Source organism: Oryzias latipes, chromosome 9 (genome assembly GCF_002234675.1).
Source record: "Oryzias latipes chromosome 9, ASM223467v1".
In the NCBI taxonomy this organism is placed as follows: domain Eukaryota; kingdom Metazoa; phylum Chordata; class Actinopteri; order Beloniformes; family Adrianichthyidae; genus Oryzias; species Oryzias latipes.
This window is the reverse complement of record NC_019867.2, coordinates 33,253,908-33,275,462: the sequence shown is the minus strand read 5'-3', so window position 1 is coordinate 33,275,462 and position 21,555 is coordinate 33,253,908. Positions and strand designations below refer to the sequence as shown.

The 21,555-nt window shown below is 43.4% G+C and overlaps 1 protein-coding gene across 1 annotated transcript in view; it reads left to right on the top strand.

Moving 5' to 3' along the window:
• The first annotated feature begins 10,612 nt into the window (after window positions 1-10,612).
• The window catches only part of LOC101163885 (SWI/SNF-related matrix-associated actin-dependent regulator of chromatin subfamily B member 1), a 16,899-nt gene continuing 5,956 nt past the window's right edge, over window positions 10,613-21,555 (top strand). Inside the window, exons 1-7 of the mRNA XM_023958916.1 lie at window positions 10,613-10,763; window positions 16,182-16,293; window positions 16,563-16,692; window positions 16,794-16,931; window positions 19,603-19,730; window positions 19,814-19,980; window positions 20,060-20,250. Coding sequence (XP_023814684.1) covers window positions 10,680-10,763; window positions 16,182-16,293; window positions 16,563-16,692; window positions 16,794-16,931; window positions 19,603-19,730; window positions 19,814-19,980; window positions 20,060-20,250 — 950 coding nt within the window. The 5' untranslated portion in view covers window positions 10,613-10,679. The remainder of the gene's footprint in view (window positions 10,764-16,181; window positions 16,294-16,562; window positions 16,693-16,793; window positions 16,932-19,602; window positions 19,731-19,813; window positions 19,981-20,059; window positions 20,251-21,555) is intronic.

Here is a 21,555-nt window from a genome sequence, read left to right as displayed (position 1 = left end):
TCAGAGGGATGGCTCATGATGCCTGTGTTAGCGACAAAGTCAGAGAAGCCAGACTGAGATGGTTTGGACATGTTCAGAGGAGGGATAGTGGATATATTGGTAGAAGGATGTTGGAGATGGAGCTGCCTGGCAGGAGGGCAAGAGGACGGCCAAAGAGGAGATATATGGATGTCTTAACAGAGGACATAAAGTTGGCTAATGTTAGGGTAGAAGATGTCCATGATAGAGTGAGGTGGAAAACGATGATTCACTGTGGCGACCCCTGATGGGAAAAGAATAGAATAGAATAGAATGGCTTTATTGTCATTGTGCATAGTACAAGGAGATTTAAGCATCACCATCAGTGCAAGAACAGTAAGGAAGGGAAAAGTAGTAAAGATAACATTGTAATATAATAACATCAAACAAGCAAGCCAAAAGTGAAAGAAGAATCAGCACAACCCACGGGTGCTTTTTAAAATGATAGATTCTGTTCTTAATGTTCCACAGGCAGAGTCTCAAGAAGCTTCACCTGACCTGTGCAATATGTTTTTAGAATTTTTTAATACTAAGGTTTCGAACATAAGGGCTGGTATTATTCTCCCTTCTTTTGACCCTTCGACTTATGTTTGTTGCTCAGCCATTTTCAGAGACTTTGAGCCAGTGTTTCTTCAATTCTTAAATGAGTTGGTCAGTCAGAGCAAACCATCAGGTTCCCCCCTAGATTCCATACCTCCCAAGCTTTTCAAGGAGGTTTTCCCAAGCATAGCGCAGATGGTCCTTTCAATCATTAACAGCAGTCTGGCTGCTGGTGTCGTCCCTGCTGTTTTTAAACATGCAACAGTCCAGCCTCAACTTAAAAAACCCAGCCTGGACAGTACTGTGTTGGCTAATTTCAGGCCCATCTCCAAGATGTCCTACTCCTGGAGAAAGTGGTCTACTCGCAGCTAGAGGACTTCCTAAGCCAGTGGTTCCCAAACTGGGGGGCGCGCCGAGGTATTGCAGGGGGGGGGGCGGCAAGGCTACGGCTTCCCGGGTTAGTTACATAGTTACATTAAAGGTGCAGTTTTTGCAGAGTTAAATGTTCAGGATTTTGTTATTTTCTTCAGAGAGCTGGTAAAGTGTAAAAGGCCACTTTCATCCAGGAATCGAGTTTATAAGAAGATGTGAAAGCCATGAACACCATTACATGGTAAAATTTTATGATACATGATGCAGTGTCACTTTTAATAATTGTAAAGGTGATTTGTCTTTTTTTTTAGTTTTGTACAGGAAGAAGTTGAAATTTTTGTATGACTTACAATGTTAAGCAAAGTCCAGTGGAGTTTAGAAACAAAGGATTTGTATGTTTGTGTCAGTGTGGGGGGGCTCGAAAATATTCTAATCTTCAGAAAAGGGGGCCCTGCAGAAAAAGTTTGGGAACCACTGTCCTAAGCCAACATCAAATTCTTGAAGTTTTCCAGTCTGGTTTAGGGCCTTGCACAGTACAGTCAGCGTTACTAAGAGTCAGCAACGACATTCTACTGGCTAATGATGCTGGAGACCATGTCGTCCTGGTTCTGCTGGATCTAACAGCAGCATTTGACACAGTAGACCACAGTATTTTAATATTTGATTTGATTTTGATTTGAAATGGTTTATTTCAAGCAATCAAATAAGAATACACAAAGCAATACAATCAGTTATACATTCATACAATGACGAATCAAACCTAGGATAATTAGACATATTAATAAATATTGCTTGAAAGGGAGTGGAAGGAAGCGAATTTATATAATCCCACCCCGTTATACCGTAACCATTTTATTACATGATTTATCATTATCCGGTTCCTAGCTTTTATCAGACAGAATAAAGAATCATAAAGTATCAATAAAGCACATGACAAAGATGAATTACTTAATTATTATGTAAAAATAACTATTTCAAAAATCAACATGGCAAATGCCGATCATTTATCCAAAATATATGCAGATTATGTTACTTATAAAAGTCATTGATACGATTAAAAAAACTATTTCAGTAAAGTAGACAAAACACTGTTTCAGAGATTTTCATGGCAAAATTTCATCAAGTATCAAAAGTTAAAAATATGTGCAAAATTATGTTACATTATGAAAAAATTATAAATCAATTTATCGATTTTTGGAGCAAGTGAAGTACTATAATTAAAAGTCAATCAATTTAACCATTTTCTTTTCTTATTTTTTTTTCTTTTTTTTTTTAACTTGTCCTGTCCAACAGCTGGGCAGGCAGATGAGAGCTGAGGGCCTCTTGTGTTGGACATATTTTACTTTAACAAGAGGGGTTATTAATCTACAGACAAACCAAAGGTATGTCTGAATAAACCCCTTTTGTAATTGAGGCCAAACTTTATTAATTTCAACCATGTTTGAAAATTTTGGGAGTTGGACCGGACAGAAAAGGAAAGAAGGGAAGAAGAGAGAGGGATGTTAGAGACAGGGGGGTAGGAGGGTGATAATGGGAGGGGAGGGGGGATAAGACCATGAAGCAGCATAAAGCAACAAGTTTACTGGTTGTTTATCATTACGGTAAGGTTCAAATGTAGTACAAAAAGGGCGGGGCCTGTCCACACACACACTCAAATGTTATCAACACACCTGTTAGCTGAAAAGAATGTCCACATGTCGACATGTATACAAAACAGATAGTGTTCACACGCATACTTATGCCTTAAAACCAACTAGTGTGAAATCTTTCATTCATTCAATCATGCAAACTGTTAGTGCAAAGGTGAGCTAACACCTGTGCTCAGGTGAGTGTTTACGTTCTTCTAAAGTGGATGGTGGAATGTGAAAAGAAGGAGGAGATGCGCCCAGCCATCCCGTTCCGTTGACTTGTTCCATAAAGGGATACAACGTAGCTTGGATATCGTCAAGAGTCTTTTTAAGGGGTTCGTATTCCTGGTTTTTCTCAGGGGCCATGGTCAGCTCTCTTTTTTGGAGAAAATCAACTTTTTAAGTCATTTGAAGATAGTTGTACAGCCGCCGTGAGCCCACACGCGTCCGTGTTGTAACCCGGAACCGGGAAAAAAATAAATATATATATATATATATATATATATATATATATATATATATATATATATATATATATATATATATATATATATATATATAGGCTCCAGAACTCTGTGGGGATCCAAGGTACAGCACTGGACTGGTTTAAATCTTACCTGGCAGTAAGAGCCATTTGTGTCAGCTTGGGTGGTTTTGAATCTGCTACAACTCAGGTTTCTTGTGGGGTTCCACAAGGATCGGTTCTAGGGCCACTTTTGTTCTCTTTGTATCTGTTACCCTTAGGGTCAATCTTGAGGAACGGCATTTCTTTTCATTTGTACGCAGATGACAGCCAGATCTGCCGTTAAAAAAAGATGATCTCTCCATGAAGCAGCTCCTGTCATGTCTTCAGGACATTAAGGACAGGTTGGCCCTTAGAGTTTTAATGAAAATAAAACAGAAGTTCTAGAATTTAGGCCGAGTGATTTTACTGAACCGTCCCAAGTTGATTTGGGTCCCTTGACTAACTTTTTAAAACCAAATGTTTCTGATCTGGGTTTTAAACTGGAATGTCATTTTAAACTGGATCAGCAGATAAGCTCAGTGGTGAAGTCAAGCTTTTTTCATCTTCACCAACTTGCTAAGGTAAAACCTTTTTTAACAGCTGCACATTTTGAAACAGTAATCCACACATTCATCACGTCCCGGCTGGATCACTGTAATTCTCTGTATGTTGGACTCAGCCAGTCGTCTCTCTCACGTATCCAACGTGTTCAAAATGCAGCTGCCCGTCTTCTGGTTGGAGGACGTAAGAGAGACCACTTCACGCCAATTTTGGCACCGCTCCACTGGCTGCCTGTGCATTTTAGAGTTCACTTTAAGACATGGTCTGTCCCCGCTGTCCCTCTCTGATCTTCTCTCTCCTTACTCGCCAGCCCGGTGCCTCAGATCAGCTGATCGGCTGCTTCTGGAGGTACCGAGGTCCAGATGAAGCTCAGAGGTGTCAGAGCTTTTGCTGTCGCTGCTCCACAGCTTTGGACTCTCTGCCACTGTCCATAAGAGAAGCTCCATCACTGCCCATTTTTAAAACCCGTCTGAAAACCCATTTTTATGCTCTGGCTTTTAATACAACATGAGACTTCTGGTATTGCTGTCTTGCTGTACTGGTTTTATTGTTTTTATCTCTCTATTTTTAATCTTGTGTTTTAAGATGTTTTAGTGTTTGTTTTCTTAATTTCTCGTGTTCAGCACTTTGTGTCGGCTGCTGTTGATTAAAAAGTGATATATAAATAAAGATGAGTTGAGCTTAGTTGAGTTGAGTTAAAAATACCAAAACTTCAATACATCTAAAAAAAAATCTAATTATATCTTCTACTACTACTAATGATTTGTGTAATGGGGGCACTAAATAGTTGGGATGCCCTGTAAAGGATTCAAGGAGTTTTTTTTATAGATTTTATTGCCATTTTCAGTGAACAGAGCAGTTTCACAGATTAGAAATTTGCTGCGGTGCTAATGTGTGACATAAAGCACTCAAGAATAGGAAAAATAACACAATGGTCAGAAATAGAAGTACAATAGTGCAAACGGAGGATGAAAAAGGTGCAGGTAATGTACTGGTAACTGGACATATAAGTGAAAAGTTTAAAGGGGGAGGAGTTGAAAAGTGTTCATGAGTCTGACTGCAAAGGGAAAGAAACTGTTCTTGTGTCGTGAGCAGGGCCGGCCCTGGTCTTCCGGTGGCCCTACGCGGCTGCGTAATTCGCGTATATGGAGGGCTGGCCATGGTCGTGAGGTTCTGGTCCAGATGGACCTTAGCCTTGTTCTTCTAACAATTTAACCTCATTCCAAACAAAAGTATTGCCGTGTAAATAGCAGCTGGAGTTTGTCAGTATTCAGAAGGTTAACCTGCCCCCTATTAGTGCAAAGTAATATCAGCTGGTATAGTCCTGATTGATGCCTTTTAAAAAGGTTTCTCACCAGCAAGGTGTTAGACAAGAAGCATTGCATGATGGGCAAAAGCAAAGAGCTGTCCAAAGACCTACGCAACCTTATTGTTGCAAAACACACTGAAGGCATTGGTTACAGGCGCATTTCTAAACTGAAAGTTCCAGTGAGTACCATTGGGGCCATCATCCGGAAGTGGAAAGAACACGGCATTACCATAAACCTGCCACGGCCAGGTGCTCCTCGCAAGATTTCAGACAGAGGAGTCAGAACAATCATCAGAAGGGTTCTCCAACAGCCCAGGACCACTCGTGGAGAGCTTCAGAAAGACCTGGAATCAGCAGGAATCTGCCATTGAGCCTCTCAGGACCCAATATTTTCGTTGAACTCACAAACGAAATAAATTAAATTAAAATGAATAAACAGTTCATATTGGGCAGTATTTATTTATATTCTTCTTTGAATGAGTTTGACTTTGAATAAAGTCAGTAGGAAGAACAAAACAAACTGGTGATGTCATGACGAGCACATAAACAAAACGGATCGTCAATGACGGACACATTGTGGCGTTTCAATTTTGAATTACAGCTCATCTTGTAGTTTTCATGAACAGATGAGGTTGGAGCCCAGCTTGTTCGTAGTTTTTTCCTTGTAGTCCTTAAAAATATGAAAACAAAAAACATGTGAAAATTAGAGCAAAGATGAGGCGGTTCCAAGATGGCGGCCTAGTCTGTCTTTTTTTGCTTCGCTCCGCACCTACTTTAGTTACAAAACAGTTGTGAAAAGGTATACAGCAACGAACCTAGCTCATCAAAGTTTCACTCTGAATATTTTTTCGGACTTTGCCAATTGCCATGGTGAAAAAGCGGGAATATTCGGCTGTGGCGAGCTCCGACGATGCTGGTGCTGGCTCGGGCGCGCTTGCTAGCAGTGGCCACGACTTTTCAAAGAACACAGAAGGAATGGTGACCGATGCCCCAGAGGAAGAGTTTCCGCCGCTGCCGTTAACTCCAAGTAAGCCACCTGTAACTAAGAAAAAGGCTCAAAACCAGGCTACATCATTGCCAAAAGACGACATTCACGCTCAGCTTGCTGGTATAACTGAGCTCATTAATATGAGGTCTGATGCTATTGAGGATAAAATAGCTGGCCTGAACAACAAGGTGGAAGCTGTGGCTAACGATGTTAAAGCTGTTAGCACCAAGATGGCTGTTCTGGAACAACGGGTAGACTCCTTGGAGATACCTGTTAAACTTCTACAAAGAAGTGTGGATGAAGTTGAATCTTACACAAGAAGATGGAATCTGAAGCTTGTGGGTGTTCCTAAGACAGAGAATGAAAACACACGCCTTGTTGTGATAAAAATCTGTCAGATGGTCTTCCCTTCCATGAAAGAAAAGCTGGTGGATGTTATAGACACTGTGCATCGACTTGGCAATAAGAGGCAGCCTTCAAGCAACACACGACCCAGAGCTATTATTCTGCAGTTCATCTCTCGGCTGGGCAGGGATGCAGTCTGGAAGGCGGCGAAGGATTCACCTTACATGAAGGATCACGGTTTGCAGTTCAAGGAGGATTTTTCCAAAGGCGACAGAGAGCGGAGGCTGCGGCTGTGGCCAGAGATTCAAAAGGCTCGAGCTGCTGGAAAAGTTGCATACTATGCTGGTGCCAGGGCCTTCATCCAAGGAGTAGGGGAAATCATCATTGGTGATCAATAACGTAACTCCATTTAGAAAAAAAAAAGGTTCAGTTTGAAGTGTTAACACAATGGACATATGATTGTCAGTTTTCTTGACATTATTATATCCAAAGAGGATGTTGAGTTGAATGCTTGAATTTTCTCAGTGTTTGTGTCATTTTTTCACACTAGTTTGATTTAAGAAGGTGCGACTGCGTTTGCTGTTGACCTATAATTTTTTGGGGACTTAAGCTTTTTTACAAGTTAAAAAGGTTCTATTTTTCTACCTATTTTTCTACTTTTTTATGTCATTATCTGTTTTCTCGTTAAATGCCAGAGGGCTAAGGCATAATGTAAAGTGTACGGCCATTTTTTTGTTTGCTAAACAGCAAAAAACTGACTTTGTTTTTTTTTTCAGGAGTGTCATTCTCTTGCTAAGGATGCAAATTTTTGGAAAGCTCAATGGGGGGATGACTTTTGGTTTTCACATGGCACAGAATTCTCTGCGGGAGTATGTTGCATGAGGAATAATTTTAAGGGGGAGGTTTTGCACACTGATTCTGATACAAATGGTCATTTTATTTCTCTAATTGTAAAGATGAGCAATATTCATTGCATGATAATCAACATTTATGGCTACAATTCCAGCTCTGATAACAATCGGCTTCTGGACACTTTAGAAGATAAAATAATGTTCTGGTTAGACAAATTTCCAAGCGTACATGTCCTAATTGGAGGTGAATTTAATGTGGTAATGGACCAAATCGCTGATAGATGGCCTCCAGGTCAGACCACAAAGCCTTAACAATTAGAATACAATTTTTTCCTGATGAAAATGGGTCTCGAAAAATTTGTTACTGGAAACTGAATGGTACGTTATTAAAGCATGACTGTGTTCAATCAGTGATTAAGAAACTCATTAAACTTTACTGGGATAAAGCGCAACAGCAAAAGGCTTACAGCTCCAACTGGGAACTCTTAAAATTTGAAATTTCTAAATTTTTGCGAAGATATGTCAGCATCCAGGCAAAATCTAAACGTAAATTAGAAGAAGAAATAATCTCTGAAATTACTGAACTTTTAAGTTTACCACCAGAAAACCTAAATGAGGATCAAAATTTAAGATTAATAGATTTACAATTAAAACTGGACAATATGTACAAAGCTAAAGCCGAAGGAGCTTTTATAAGATCTCGACAAAAATGGTTGGAACAAGGGGAACAAATGACTTCTTATTTTTTCAAATTAGAAAAGTCACAAGCAAAGTTTAATTCGGTGTTACAGTTAAATGTAAATGGAAAAATTACAAATGATAAAAAGCTTATTTCTAGTTTTTGTCATGATTACTACTGTGAACTTTATAAGACAACTTTTAGTCAGGAAGCAATGAATTCATTCTGTGATTCCTTGAATAATATAAATACAATCAGTGAAGAGGATAAATTGGGTTGTGATTCTGTCATTTCTTTACAGGAAGTTTCAGATGCTATTAACAATCTAAAAAACAACAAGTCCCCTGGGAACGACAGAATAACAGCAGAATTTTATAAGCTTTTCTCAGAAGTCTTAGCCCCATTTTTACTGAATGTTTATACAGAAAGTATCACAAATATGACTCTTCCAGCCAGCATGACTCAGGGTGTTATTTCCCTGATCCCCAAACCCAACAAAGATAACTGGAGACCTATTAGTCTACTTAATAATGATTATAAAATTCTTGCCACAATATTAGCCATGAGAATGAAAAGTGTTCTTGATACAGTAATAGATGAGAAACAGTCAGGTTTCATGAAAGACAGATGCATCTCAAACAATCTACGACTAGTTTTAGATCTCATTGATTATTCAGACGTCATTACTGATGATGATAGCTTGATTTTTGTAAGGCATTTGATACTGTTGAGCATCCTTTTCTATTCTACTGTCTGGAAAAGATGGGTTTTGGGGATTATTTGTGTAGTGCTGTTAAAACACTCTATGCAAACGGAAACAGTTCTGTTAAGTTGAGTGCTGGCACCACTCCTAGATTCTGTCTCCAGAGAGGAATAAGACAGGGCTGTCCTGTCTCTGCGTACCTGTTTCTTCTGGTTGCACAAGTTTTCTGCAAATATATAAAATCGAGTAATGTTGATGGGATTTCTACTGCTGGTAAAAACATTCTCATAAGTCAACTGGCAGATGACAACACATTATTCTTAAAAAACTCCCAGGGTTCTTCAAGTTATAGAGATATTTTCAAAAGACTTTGGACTCTATCTAAGCCTAAAGAAATGTGAGTTATTTCCTCTTAAACAATGTGCTCTAACATCCATAAATAGTATAGTAGTCAAAGAAAAAGTCACATATTTGGGTGTTTGCAGATAACTAAAGATCAAAAACAAAGAGAACTGATTCACTATAATCCTATGATTGCAAAAGCACAAAATAAATTTATTCGTTGGCTACAAAGAGATCTTTCACTAAAAGGTCGTGCCCTCTTAGCAAAAGCAGAAGGAATTTCCAGACTAGTCTACATTGCTTCCTCGCTATCTCTGGACTGTAAAACTGCAAAAAGGATTGATCAGATACTTTTTCATTTTCTTTGGAGAAACAGAATCCACTATGTACGAAAATCAGTAGTAATTAATTCATCTAAAAACGGAGGACTTGACTTTCTTGATTTCTCCACTCTAAACAATGTCCTCAAAATTAAATGGTTAAAAAACTTCTTACCTCGTTTTTGAATTTCATACCAAAATATATATTTGATAAGTTTGGAGGTCTGCCATTTCTTCTATTATGTAATTTCAGAATAGAGAAAATTCCTTTAAATTTGTCTAATTTTCATAAGCAGGTTTTATTAACATGGACTTTGATCTACAAACATAATTTTTCTCCTCATCGCTACTATATTTGGAATAATGCAGATATTGTACACAAAAACAAGAGAATTCTTTTGAAAATTGGTTTGAAAAGAACATTTCTCTTGTGACACAGCTGATGAATCCACAAGGGAATACTATACGATTTAGTCTGATGTCAGACGTTGAGTTTCTGTCCACCTATAGTCTGCATGTCTCACCTGCTGAGTTGTCATTGGTTACTGGAGCATCCCAGGTGGTGTTAGACTTCTGTGTAGCAGTTCTCCTTCAAATACTCCATGTTCTCCTCCCAAATTAACAGAATTGTGGTGTGGAACGGTATGCTTTTCAGCTAGAAGGAATAATCAAAGTATCCGTTCTCTGTTTCAAAATGAGATTGCCACAAAACCGTATGTTATCTCATACTGGAACAGCTTTGGATGTAGAATTCAGTGGGCAAAAGGTTTGGACCCTGCCACAAAAGTATTTCATCACCAATAAAATCAGAGACATTTCTTTCAAAATTCTTTATAAATTTTATCCAGTGAAACATTTCTTTACTAAGTTTAAAAAAGATCTGGACATAAACTGTTCATTTTGTCATTCCTCACCAGAAACGGTGCCTCATCTTTTTTGGTTTTGCTCGTTCACTCAACTATTTTGGAAAGATGTGATACATTTTATAAGAACTCATCTATGTGAAGATTATAGATTATTTTATGAGCATATTATTTGGGGATATTTTACACAAGGAAGACTTAATGCAGAAAAAATATATGTAGTTAATTTAGTTATAATTATGGCTAAATACTTTATTCACAAGTGTAAATATGCTAACAAAAAACCAGTGTTTTATGTTTTTCAGAAAGAAATGGTTCTGTATTAAAACCGTATAAAATCTTCCACCAACAAAAAAGCTGTCAGAACTGTTGAAACACGGTCTCTCCTGAAACTTTAACAGATTCCTTTGCCTTTATTATTTTTGTTTTATTTTTGCTTGACTTGTTTTACATTATTATTATGTTTTTTTTTGTTGTTCATTCTCCTGGCGAACGTGAAAATTGTATTTTGCACACAGTGTGTAAAATCAAAAATGTATGTTGTGCGCTTCATTTCAAACAAAGCAGGGGGGGGGGGTGTCCTTGTTACGTCATCAGAGTGCGACTATGTTGAAGCTAGTTTGTCGGGTCTGCGCAGTGCTGCTTTTTGTTCGTGATGGCGCTGAGTAAGACGTTTGGTCAAAAACCGGTGAAATTTCAGCTGGAGGAGGATGGAGAATATTACATGATTGGATCGGAGGTGGGTCTGTTACTGCGGATGATTTCTTTGCTTCTTTCTGGATCTTCTATCTCGTTCAGCGCGATGGGGTCCCGTTAGCCGTTTACCGTAGATCAGGACTGGCACAAAAACCGAATGAATGAGCTCCGTCGAGTTCCTTCATGCCGTAACGTCGTCGGAATAAAAGGTTCAGTGTCTCCAGTGTTTCATGAAATCCTAATCTCCTCCCTAAAATCATCAGCTCTTCTGTGGAACCAGGCGGTCGCTAGCACGTTAGCTAGTAACGCTAATTCCCTGTAACTCAAAAACAAAGAAAACTTTCCTAATCAGTTTGTTATGATTTATTGATCGTAAACCGTGAATCTGACTGGCTTTAAACGACAGTTTTATAGAGAGTTTTTGTAGAGAAATGCGTTCATCCAGACAAAACCCATCCCGTCGACACCGTTTAGAGGCGGACAGCAGCGTTCAGCCAGTTTCTGCTAAACCCAGGAAGAAGAAGCGCAAAGCTGCACCTTTTAGAAAAACACAACTCTGGTTTTTGACCATTAGGCCATTCTGGATCTATAGCTATCAATCTATGGATCAATCAGTATAAATGTGCAACAATTCCATTGATTTCTCTGTGCAACAATTTGACGTTAGACAGACAGCAGCATGGATGATGGACACGACCCATTTGGTGTTTTACCTGGAACCCTAACCGTAGCCCTAACCGTAGCCCTAACCGTAGCCCTAACCGTAGCCCTAACCGTAGCCCTAACCGTAGCCCTAACCGTAGCCCTAACCGTAGCCCTAACCGTAGCCCTAACCGTAGCCCTTAACCGTAGCCCTAACCGTAGCCCTAACCGTAGCCCTAACCGTAGCCCTAACCGTAGCCCTAACCGTAGCCTTAACCGTAGCCCTAACCGTAGCCCTAACCGTAGCCCTAACCGTAGCCCTAACCGTAGCCCTAACCGTAGCCCTAACCGTAGCCCTAACCGTAGCTCTAACCGTAGCCCTAACCGTAGCCCTAACCGTAGCCCTAACCGTAGCCCTAACCGTAGCTCTAACCGTAGCCCTAACCGTAGCCCTAACCGTAGCCCTAACCGTAGCCCTAACCGTAGCCCTAACCGTAGCCCTAACCGTAGCCCTAACCGTAGCCCTAACCGTAGCCCTAACCCTAACCCTAACCGTAGCTCTAACCGTAGCCCTAACCGTAGCCCTAACCGTAGCCCTAACCGTAGCCCTAACCGTAGCCCTAACCGTAGCCCTAACCGTAGCCCTAACCGTAACCCTAACCGTAGCTCTAACCGTAGCCCTAACCGTAGCCCTAACCGTAGCCCTAACCGCAACCCTAACCGTAACCCTAACCGCAGCCCTAACCGTAGCCCTAACCGTAGCCCTAACCGTAGCCCTAACCGTAGCCTTAACCGTAGCCCTAACCGTAGCCCTAACCGTAGCCCTAACCGTAGCCCTAACCGTAGCCCTAACCGTAGCTCTAACCGTAGCCCTAACCGTAGCCCTAACCGTAGCCCTAACCGTAGCCCTAACCGTAGCCCTAACCGTAGCCCTAACCGTAGCCCTAACCCTAACCCTAACCGTAGCTCTAACCGTAGCCCTAACCGTAGCCCTAACCGTAGCCCTAACCGTAGCCCTAACCGTAGCCCTAACCGTAGCCCTAACCGTAGCCCTAACCGTAGCCCTAACCGTAGCCCTAACCGTAGCCCTAACCGTAGCCCTAACCGTAGCCCTAACCGTAGCCCTAACCGTAGCCCTAACCGTAACCCTAACCGTAGCTCTAACCGTAGCCCTAACCGTAGCCCTAACCGTAGCCCTAACCGCAACCCTAACCGTAACCCTAACCGTAGCCCTAACGCTTCCTCTGGGTCCGAGCAGCCGAGGAAAAAGTTCAGGGCTGGCTGCACATGTTTAGATTTGTGTGTAAATAAGCACTTTCTTCACTTTATTTAACCCTAATTTTACAAGGAGGATCAGTTGAGAACAAATTCTCAGACAGTGATAAAATACTTCGAGGACTCTCGCCTCGCAGCGAGAAAGCCCCGGTTCGATTCCCTGCTGGGTCTTTTCTGTGTGGGTTTTCTCCGGCTTTATCCCACCATCCAGGGTGGACCCCTCACCCACGTGACAGTACCCAGCATCCCTTTGAGCCCAAAAGAGATTGAGCGGGTTTGGAAAATGGTTGGATGGGTTTCATGTTGTCATGTTCTTCAGTGATGAAGCCTGTCTGTCAGATCAACAGTTTACATGAAGATCAGAGCTTTGAAAAGACTCTGGTCAGTCTTTCTGAAATGCAGAACTCTTTGTTGTCCAACTCTTATGGAAGCGACTGTGTAGCATGAATAAAAAGAAAAGTCAAAGCCAGAAATGCTTTTTCATTTTCAAAATGTAGCTGCATTTTTGGACTTAAAATTAAAATGAAAAAGCAATATTTCAAAATGCTTTTTCATTCCCTTCTTCAACACAGCTTATTCTGTCGCTTAATTAAAATGATAATGAAAATGGTTTTTGACATTTCATTTTCAAGACATTCTCTGGTAAATCTGTAGCAAAATTCATTTAGAAATGTCTAATTTGATCATTAAAATTGATTAACAGAAATGCTTTTTCATTTTCAAAATGAAGCTGCATCAAATGACTCAAAATTCAAATGAAAAAGCAATATTTCAAAATGCTTTTTCATTTTATACTAAAATACGTTTATTGTGTGTCATAATTAAAACGAAAATGCAAAGAGGGGATTGCATTTGCATTTTCACATCCACCTTGGGAACCTTGTAGCAAAATTCATTAACAGTGAGCATTTCCAGAGGGGGGGGGGGGGGGGGGGGGCGATGACGTCACTGCTTTCTCCGCGTGTCCGGCCGCTGACACACACAGACACACCAGGAGCAGTGGAGCTTTCTGTTAGCGGCAGAGATGACGGCTTTGAGTTGGTTGTGAACTTCTGATGAGTTTCCACAGCTTCTCAGGACTACATAGCAGCATGTCCGCCTTCTGCGGTTCTCCTCCTGACGCACCGCGGACAAGCTTTGTTCTGCGGATCGCCAGCTGCCTTCGCATGGCGAGGGCGCGAAGCTCCGATGATCGCTGAAGCTGCCCTAAAGACTACAAAACAATGCATTATGGGACATGTGTCCTGATGGTTTTTGTAGTGGAGTGATTATTTAAAATAATTTAAAATACCAATTCATTAAAAAAGGCTACATACATCACAAAACATTAAAATAATCATAAAATATATAATAACACAGATAATACTAAGGGGGAGAAGAATATTAAAACTAAATTGAATGTTAAGGACAACTCCAACTGTTGTCCTTCAGTCTTGCTGCAGATTCGCTTTCATCTCACAGCCCCCCCGCCTGGTCTCCCCAACGATCCAGGCGAGCCGCCGGTTCATCTCAAACACGTCTATCGTTGCATTTTCCCCACGTATTTTCAGTGTGTCTAAAACTAATGTTGTTTTTGCTCGAGCGGGTTTAAAGTTCAAGCCCCGTTAGCTGTCACGCATGTAGGTGTGGGACATTTATTCTCCTCAGCTGACCCGACTCCCGCGGGAGCGATGTGCTGCCGCAACGGCCGTGCATAAACCGTTTGATGCGCCGCCGTAACCAAAAGCTAAACCTTCCTCCGGGTCTGTGTGACCCAGAGAAAAGTTCAGCACGGACTGCATGTATTTAGAAAATCACGAGCGAATAAATACGTTCTAAAGGAAAGTAAGGAACTCCTTAATGTGGTCCGGGGGGGGGGGGCTGTCAGGTTTCCTGCTTTCAAGCCCGGTCATTGTCACGCCCCCAAGAGTCATAAAACCCACTGTGATTGGTTGCTTTGTCAGCTCCGCCCACGACAATGAAAAAGTGTCATTCATACAAACTGGCGTGCTGCAGTAACATTAAACCTTCATATTAAGGCGGGGACCGCAAAATATCATCTTCGGGGCCGCAAATAGCCTGCGGGCCGCGAGTTTGAGACCCCTGCTGTACACTCTGGCACTGGTACACTAGCCGCAGGTCGGAAGAACGAATCAATAGTTCGCTTGCTCATAGGTCAGACGCACATGTCATATCAGGTTGTGATGATATTTGTCTCTGTTTCCTTCCCGCAGATGTTTACGCGCACTCGATTATCTCTAGGCCCCGCCCCCTACACGCATTTTAGCCACTTACAGTGGCTTTCCCTATTCTTCTCACACGCAGTGGCCGCCTCACACACAGGCATCACGCGAGAGTGTACGTGCTCGCGTTTCATGAGTATGTGCGCGAGTGTGTGTGTCTGCCTCCGTGCGTGTGCGCTTGCGTCTCATTGATCATTGACGTGCCCCTTCCACGTTTAATGTATAAAAATACGAAGGGTGGAGGAGGCAAATTTACTGGTCGCGCATGTGCGATTGGATGTAAAATTCAGTCGCACACTCTCAAATTTTGGTCGCAAAATGCGACCAATTGCTCGCAGTCTGGAGCCCTGGATCATATATGATCCTTTGGCACACTAAAGAACCACTTTTCATTAAATGAGTTATTTTCGCAGCTCATTTTCGACCTACAAGTAAGACGACTTAATCTCTGAGGCTCCGCCTTTTGCACTTTGTGGGTGCCGCCCATTTTATGGCAGCATGTCTGTATTTCTCCCACGAAAACAAAAATCTGAACTCTTGCAGAGACAGATGTGCAGATTGTGCAAAAAGAGAAGCGTTTAGCCGATCACCGCTAGCTGCATGGAGAAAGTGGGCGTGTGTGTTAGCCTGGGGGCGGGGCTGGCAGCTCAGACTCTTCCGTCACTTTGTGATGTCACAAAGTGAGGATCCTCTTGTTTCTGTGGATTGGGAGGGGCTCGCGCTCAGAGAGCAGGTTTTTAGAGGAATACTCAGAAATGAGTGAATGGATCAAAATACCACTTTTGGGTTATTTATAGTAATGAATGAACAGAAACTACACTTAAAAGCTCAAAAAGTAGATCTTACATGGTATAGCCCCTTTAAAAATCCTCAAACATTTTTGTTACTGGGTCACTTAGTGCAGGGCCGCCCAATCCTGGTGTCAAGTGTGTCCATGTTCTGATGGACTGAGCACACATGATCCAGGTAAACAGCAGGGAGCGCTGCAGAGCAGGCAGGGTAGTAGGGCTTGAGGAACATGATTGGGCAGCCCTGACTCAAAGCATGTCACCTTACTTTCTTAACCCTTGTGCTATCTTAGATGACCCCCCATTCCATTGAGGTGTTCTCCCTACCATGACAAAGGTGGATAAAGGTGGAAAGATTTCATGTAATCCATGGACACCAGTGAAGATCACAAATCATTGAAGGAAAAAGGTTCAGAGCACTGTCTAGTGGGTCTAGATGACCCAACTCCCACTGGTAAAGTGCCAAGGATAGCACAAGGGTTACAAATTGGTGTTAGATGTTTTACAAGTCTTCTGTGGTCTTTGTGTGTTCAGGTGGGAAACTACCTCCGGATGTTCAGAGGCTCGCTGTACAAAAGATACCCGTCACTATGGAGAAAACTGGCAACTGTAGAAGAACGCAAGAAAATAGTGGAATCGTCACACGGTCAGTAGAGGACGATGTCTACTACAGATGGGAGCAGATCTATGCTTTCCTTTTCAAATATACAGTTACTACATTTAGGAATTTCACTTTGGAGGATTTTCTGCTTCAGAAATAGTTTACAAATAAAAGCGGAGAGTCTTTTTATTCAAAGTCTGTTTCTTTGTCTTGGGGGGAGTTCATTTGACGATACACGGGTACCTCTGGGGAACGGTCTTGCACCTGCTGAATACCTGCTGAACATGACAGCAGACATGTTTTCTGCCTTTAAGACCACGGTTATACTCAGCTGGCCACCAGCGTGACGCTGCTGAAGGCCTCCGAGGTCGAGGAGATCTTGGAAGGAAACGACGAGAAGTACAAAGCTGTCTCCATCAGCACCGAGCCCCCCGCCTACCTCAGGTGCCCCTAACATTAATGCAGCTAGAAGGCGTGCCAGAAAATCCTGAACATTTTGAGCAAATGTTTTTGTGTGACATTGAAGAGCATTTATCTGTGTGTAGGGAGCAGAAGGCAAAGAGGAACAGTCAGTGGGTTCCCACGCTGCCCAACAGCTCCCATCATCTAGATGCAGTCCCTTGCTCCACCACCATCAACCGCAGTCGACTCGGTCGCGATAAGAAGAGGACGTTCCCCTTGTGGTGAGCTGCAGGTCCTCTCTCTCTCTTTTCACTCTCTGTTTAAGGAAGCACAGAAACAAAACCTGAGGAGAGACTTTGGGGTGGAACTGTGATGAGATGGAAGCAGGAACCTGCTGGTTTGTAAGACAGGGGCTGCTCAGTGGTGCAGTGGTTGGTAGGGTTGGGCGATGTCCCCTAAATTGGCCTTTGACGATGTTTGCTGTCAACCATCGGGATGGACGATGACATCGTCTGGGGGGGGGGGGCTATTTTTACATTTTTCGTTCTTATACAACTGCTATTCGTTATTTTACTTTTTTTATTTTATTTCCCAACTAATGACTAATCCGCAATGATCCAGTATAAACTGAGGGAAGTGACTTTAACAAAAAAAGTAACAAACAAAATAGAAAAGAAGTAGTCCGCTCCTGCACTTAACTAGTGAAGTGGACTGGCGAAGCGCGGACTTCCAGCTTTGTGTTTGATGGGAAGGGAGGGGGGGTGCTTTGTTACATGAGCGGTGTGTGTGGAAGATTTAAGACTGCGATCCGTCCCGCACCTCTAGTACGAGGCTACGAGCTACCGAACTCAGAACCGGGTCTAAAAGTGTGTCTGAGCACAGCTCGGATCGTCAGCACACACAGCGGTTTGAGTTTCAAAGCAGAAATGTCGCTCAGTCCTTAGAAAACAGTCAAACAATCACGTGGATTTGTGTTTCCAGTTGTGTCCCGACTAAATAAAGGCTGATGTTATTCCCACATGTTTACGTGCAGCGCCACCCAAAGCTAATGTTGTTAGCCCGTGTTAGCATACTGCTAATCCTGGCTTCTTTCCGGCTCCGTCCAGAAAAAGCACTGACCACACGGATTAAAATTCAAATGCTGAGCAAACAGGTGTTTCATAATAACCGTAACATTATTAAAAGCACGTTTAGAAGATCGTCTCGTATATTACCGAGCTGACATGTCAATGTATAAAGCCGCTCGGCGCTGTTTAACATCGTTTTGTATTGAATTGTTACATTCAATAAAGTTTGGGAAAAAAAGCCGCTCGGCGGAATTTTCCCCCCTTCCGGTTTTCAAACCCTACTGCTCATGTGCGAATGATTTATTCCGACTGAAAGTGTGACCTTAGTGAACGTTTTTATATTCTGAAAACATTTTTCTGGGCCCATCTACACGGTTGGATTCTAATCCGACCATTGATCCCATCAAAGTATTTTGCACATGTAACCGCGGCTTATGGTGTCGACTCGCAACGTGGCGGGGGCGTGGCATCACGATGGTGTCTCTCCATCGGGATGTCAGTCACCCATCACGATGGACGATGATATCGTCCATCGGCACAACCCTAGTGGTTGGCACTCTCGCTTCACTGTGAGAAGGCCCTGGTTGGAATCCCTGAAGGGACCATTCTGTGTGGAGTTGACATGTTCTGCCCATTCATGTGTGTTTTTCTGCGTGTGTGCGCTGATCTTCTCTCCCTGTGTGCGTGCGCTGATCTCTGTGTTTGCGTGTGTTGATCTTCTCTGCGTGTGCGTGTGTGTGTGTGTGCTGATCTTCACTTCGTGTGTGTGTGCGTGCGCTGATCTCTGCGTGTGTGTGTGTGTGTGTGTGCATGCGTGTGCTGATCTGTGTGTGTGCGTGTGCTGATCTTCTCTGTGTGTGCGTGTTGCTGATCTCTGTGTTTGCGTGTGTTGATCTTCTCTGCGTGCGTGCGTGTGTGTGTGAATGCAGTGATCTTCTCTGTGTGTGCTTGCTGATCTCTGTGTGTGCGTGCGTGCGTGCGTGTGCGTGCGTGTGTGCTGATCTTCACTTCGTGTGTGTGTGCGTGCGCTGATCTCTGCGTGTGCGTATGCTGATCTCTGTGTGCGTGCGCTGATCTGTGTGTGCATGTCCTGATCTTCCCTGTGTGTGCATGTCCTGATCTTCCCTGTGTGTGCGTGTGCTGATCTTCTCTGTGTGTGTGTGTGCTGATCTTCACTTCGTGTGTGTGTGCGTGCGCTGATCTCTGCGTGTGTGTGTGTGTGTGCATGCGTGTGCTGATCTGTGTGTGTGCGTGTGCTGATCTTCTCTGTGTGTGCGTGTTGCTGATCTCTGTGTTTGCGTGTGTTGATCTTCTCTGCGTGCGTGCGTGTGTGTGTGAATGCAGTGATCTTCTCTGTGTGTGCTTGCTGATCTCTGTGTGTGCGTGCGTGCGTGCGTGTGCGTGCGTGTGTGCTGATCTTCACTTCGTGTGTGTGTGCGTGCGCTGATCTCTGCGTGTGCGTATGCTGATCTCTGTGTGCGTGCGCTGATCTGTGTGTGCATGTCCTGATCTTCCCTGTGTGTGCGTGTGCTGATCTTCTCTGTGTGTGCGTGTGCTGATCTTCTCTGTGTGTGCGTGTGCTGATTTTCTCTGTGTGCGTCCGTGGATCTTCAACCATGGAGGTATTTATTTATTGATTGTTTTCAATTATTCAAAGCTCAGTTTTCTGAAATTCTCCTGCTTTATTAGAAACTTTTTTTTTTTATAAAGTATATTTTTGGATCATTTGTTGGTGAGATCAAGTGAATCTTGAAACGTGATTCCTTCAATCCAATACGTTTTTTGTGGTCTTGCAGCTCAATGTCGTAGGAATCCTTTTCTTAGCAGTGCTGCCCCCTGGTGGTTGAGCATCATCCTTTTTCTCTGTCGTCTTCATTCTGATCAGCTTTGATGACCACGATCCAGCAGTTATCCATGAAAATGCCACTCAGACTGAAGTTCTGGTTCCAATCCGGCTAGACATGGAGATAGAGGGCCAGAAGCTTAGGGATGCTTTTACCTGGAATATGAATGGTAACTTCCCATCATTCCTTTCTCCCAGCTTCTGGAAGATGGAGGGATTTCTTTAACAGTGTTGTCTTGTGGAACATTTTCAGAAAAGCTCATGACCCCTGAGATGTTTGCTGAAATCCTGTGCGATGACCTGGACCTGAACCCTCTGACCTTCGTCCCGGCCATTGCCTCTGCCATTCGGCAGCAAATTGAGTCGTACCCGACAGACAGCCTCCTGGAAGACCAGACAGACCAGAGGGTGATCATCAAGGTGAGCTGGAGATGCTTCAGGTACTTTGGAAGAGAATGAACAGGCAGCCCACTCATCCTCAGTTCTCCTCGTCTCCCAGCTCAACATCCATGTTGGCAACATTTCCCTGGTGGACCAGTTTGAGTGGGACATGTCTGAGAGGGAGAACTCCCCAGAGAAGTTTGCCCTGAAGCTTTGCTCTGAACTGGGTCTGGGCGGAGAATTTGTCACCACCATTGCCTATAGCATCCGAGGTCAGCTGAGCTGGCACCAGAGGACCTATGCCTTCAGGTAGGACTGCAGACTTTATAGAGCATCCTTACATTGACCTGGTGCTCCACGGTCAAAACTGGAGAAGATCTCACCCTAGAAAGCTTCAGGTTTTCTGTAATTGGTGAGGATTTAGTTCCAGCTGAAGCAAAGATTACGATGAAGCTGTAATACGCATTAATCTATGAGGTTTGCTTGTAGTCAGTGGTAAGAATAAACACAAATGCACCCTTTTTCCATTCCAAAACCAAACAAAAAGCACTCATCCATCCATCCATCCACCCATTCACCCATCCATCCATCCATTCACCCCTCCATCCACCCATCCATCCATTCACCCATCCACCCACTCATCCATCCACCCATCCATCCATCCATCCACCCATCCACCCACTCATCCATCCACCCATTCACCCATCCAGCCACTCATCCATCCACCCATCCATCCATCCACCCCTCCATCCACCCATTCACCCATCCATTCACCCTTCCATCGACCCATCCACCCACTCATTCATCCACCCATCCATCCATCCATCCATCCATCCATCCATCCCTCCATTCATCTTTCCATCCATCCATCCATCCACCCATTCACCCATTCACCCACTCATCCATCCACCCATTCACCCACTCATCCATCCACCCATTCACCCATCCATCCACCCCTCCATCCACCCCTCCATCCACCCATTCACCCATCCATTCACCCATCCATCCACCCCTCCATCCACCCATTCACCCATCCATTCACCCTTCCATCCACCCATTCACCCATCCACCCACTCATCCATCCACCCATCCATCAATCCATCCATCCATCCACCCATTCACCCATCCATTCATCTTTCCATCCATCCATCCATCCACCCATTCACCCATTCACCCACTCATCCATCCACCCATTCACCCACTCATCCATCCACCCATTCACCCATCCATCCACCCCTCCATCCACCCATTCACCCATCCATTCACCCTTCCATCCACCCATTCACCCATCCACCCACTCATCCATCCACCCATCCATCAACCCATCCATCCATCCATCCACCCATTCACCCATCCATCCATCCACCCATTCACCCATCCATCCATCCACCCATCCACCCACTCATCCATCCACCCATCCATCCACCCATTCACCCATCCACCCACTCATCCATCCACCCATCCACCCAATCACCCATCCATCCTTCCATTCATCCATCCATCCACCCATTCACCCATCCATCCACCCTTCCATCGACCCATCCACCCACTCATTCATCCACCCATCCATCCATCCATCCATCCATCCATCCTTCCATTCATCTTTCCATCCAT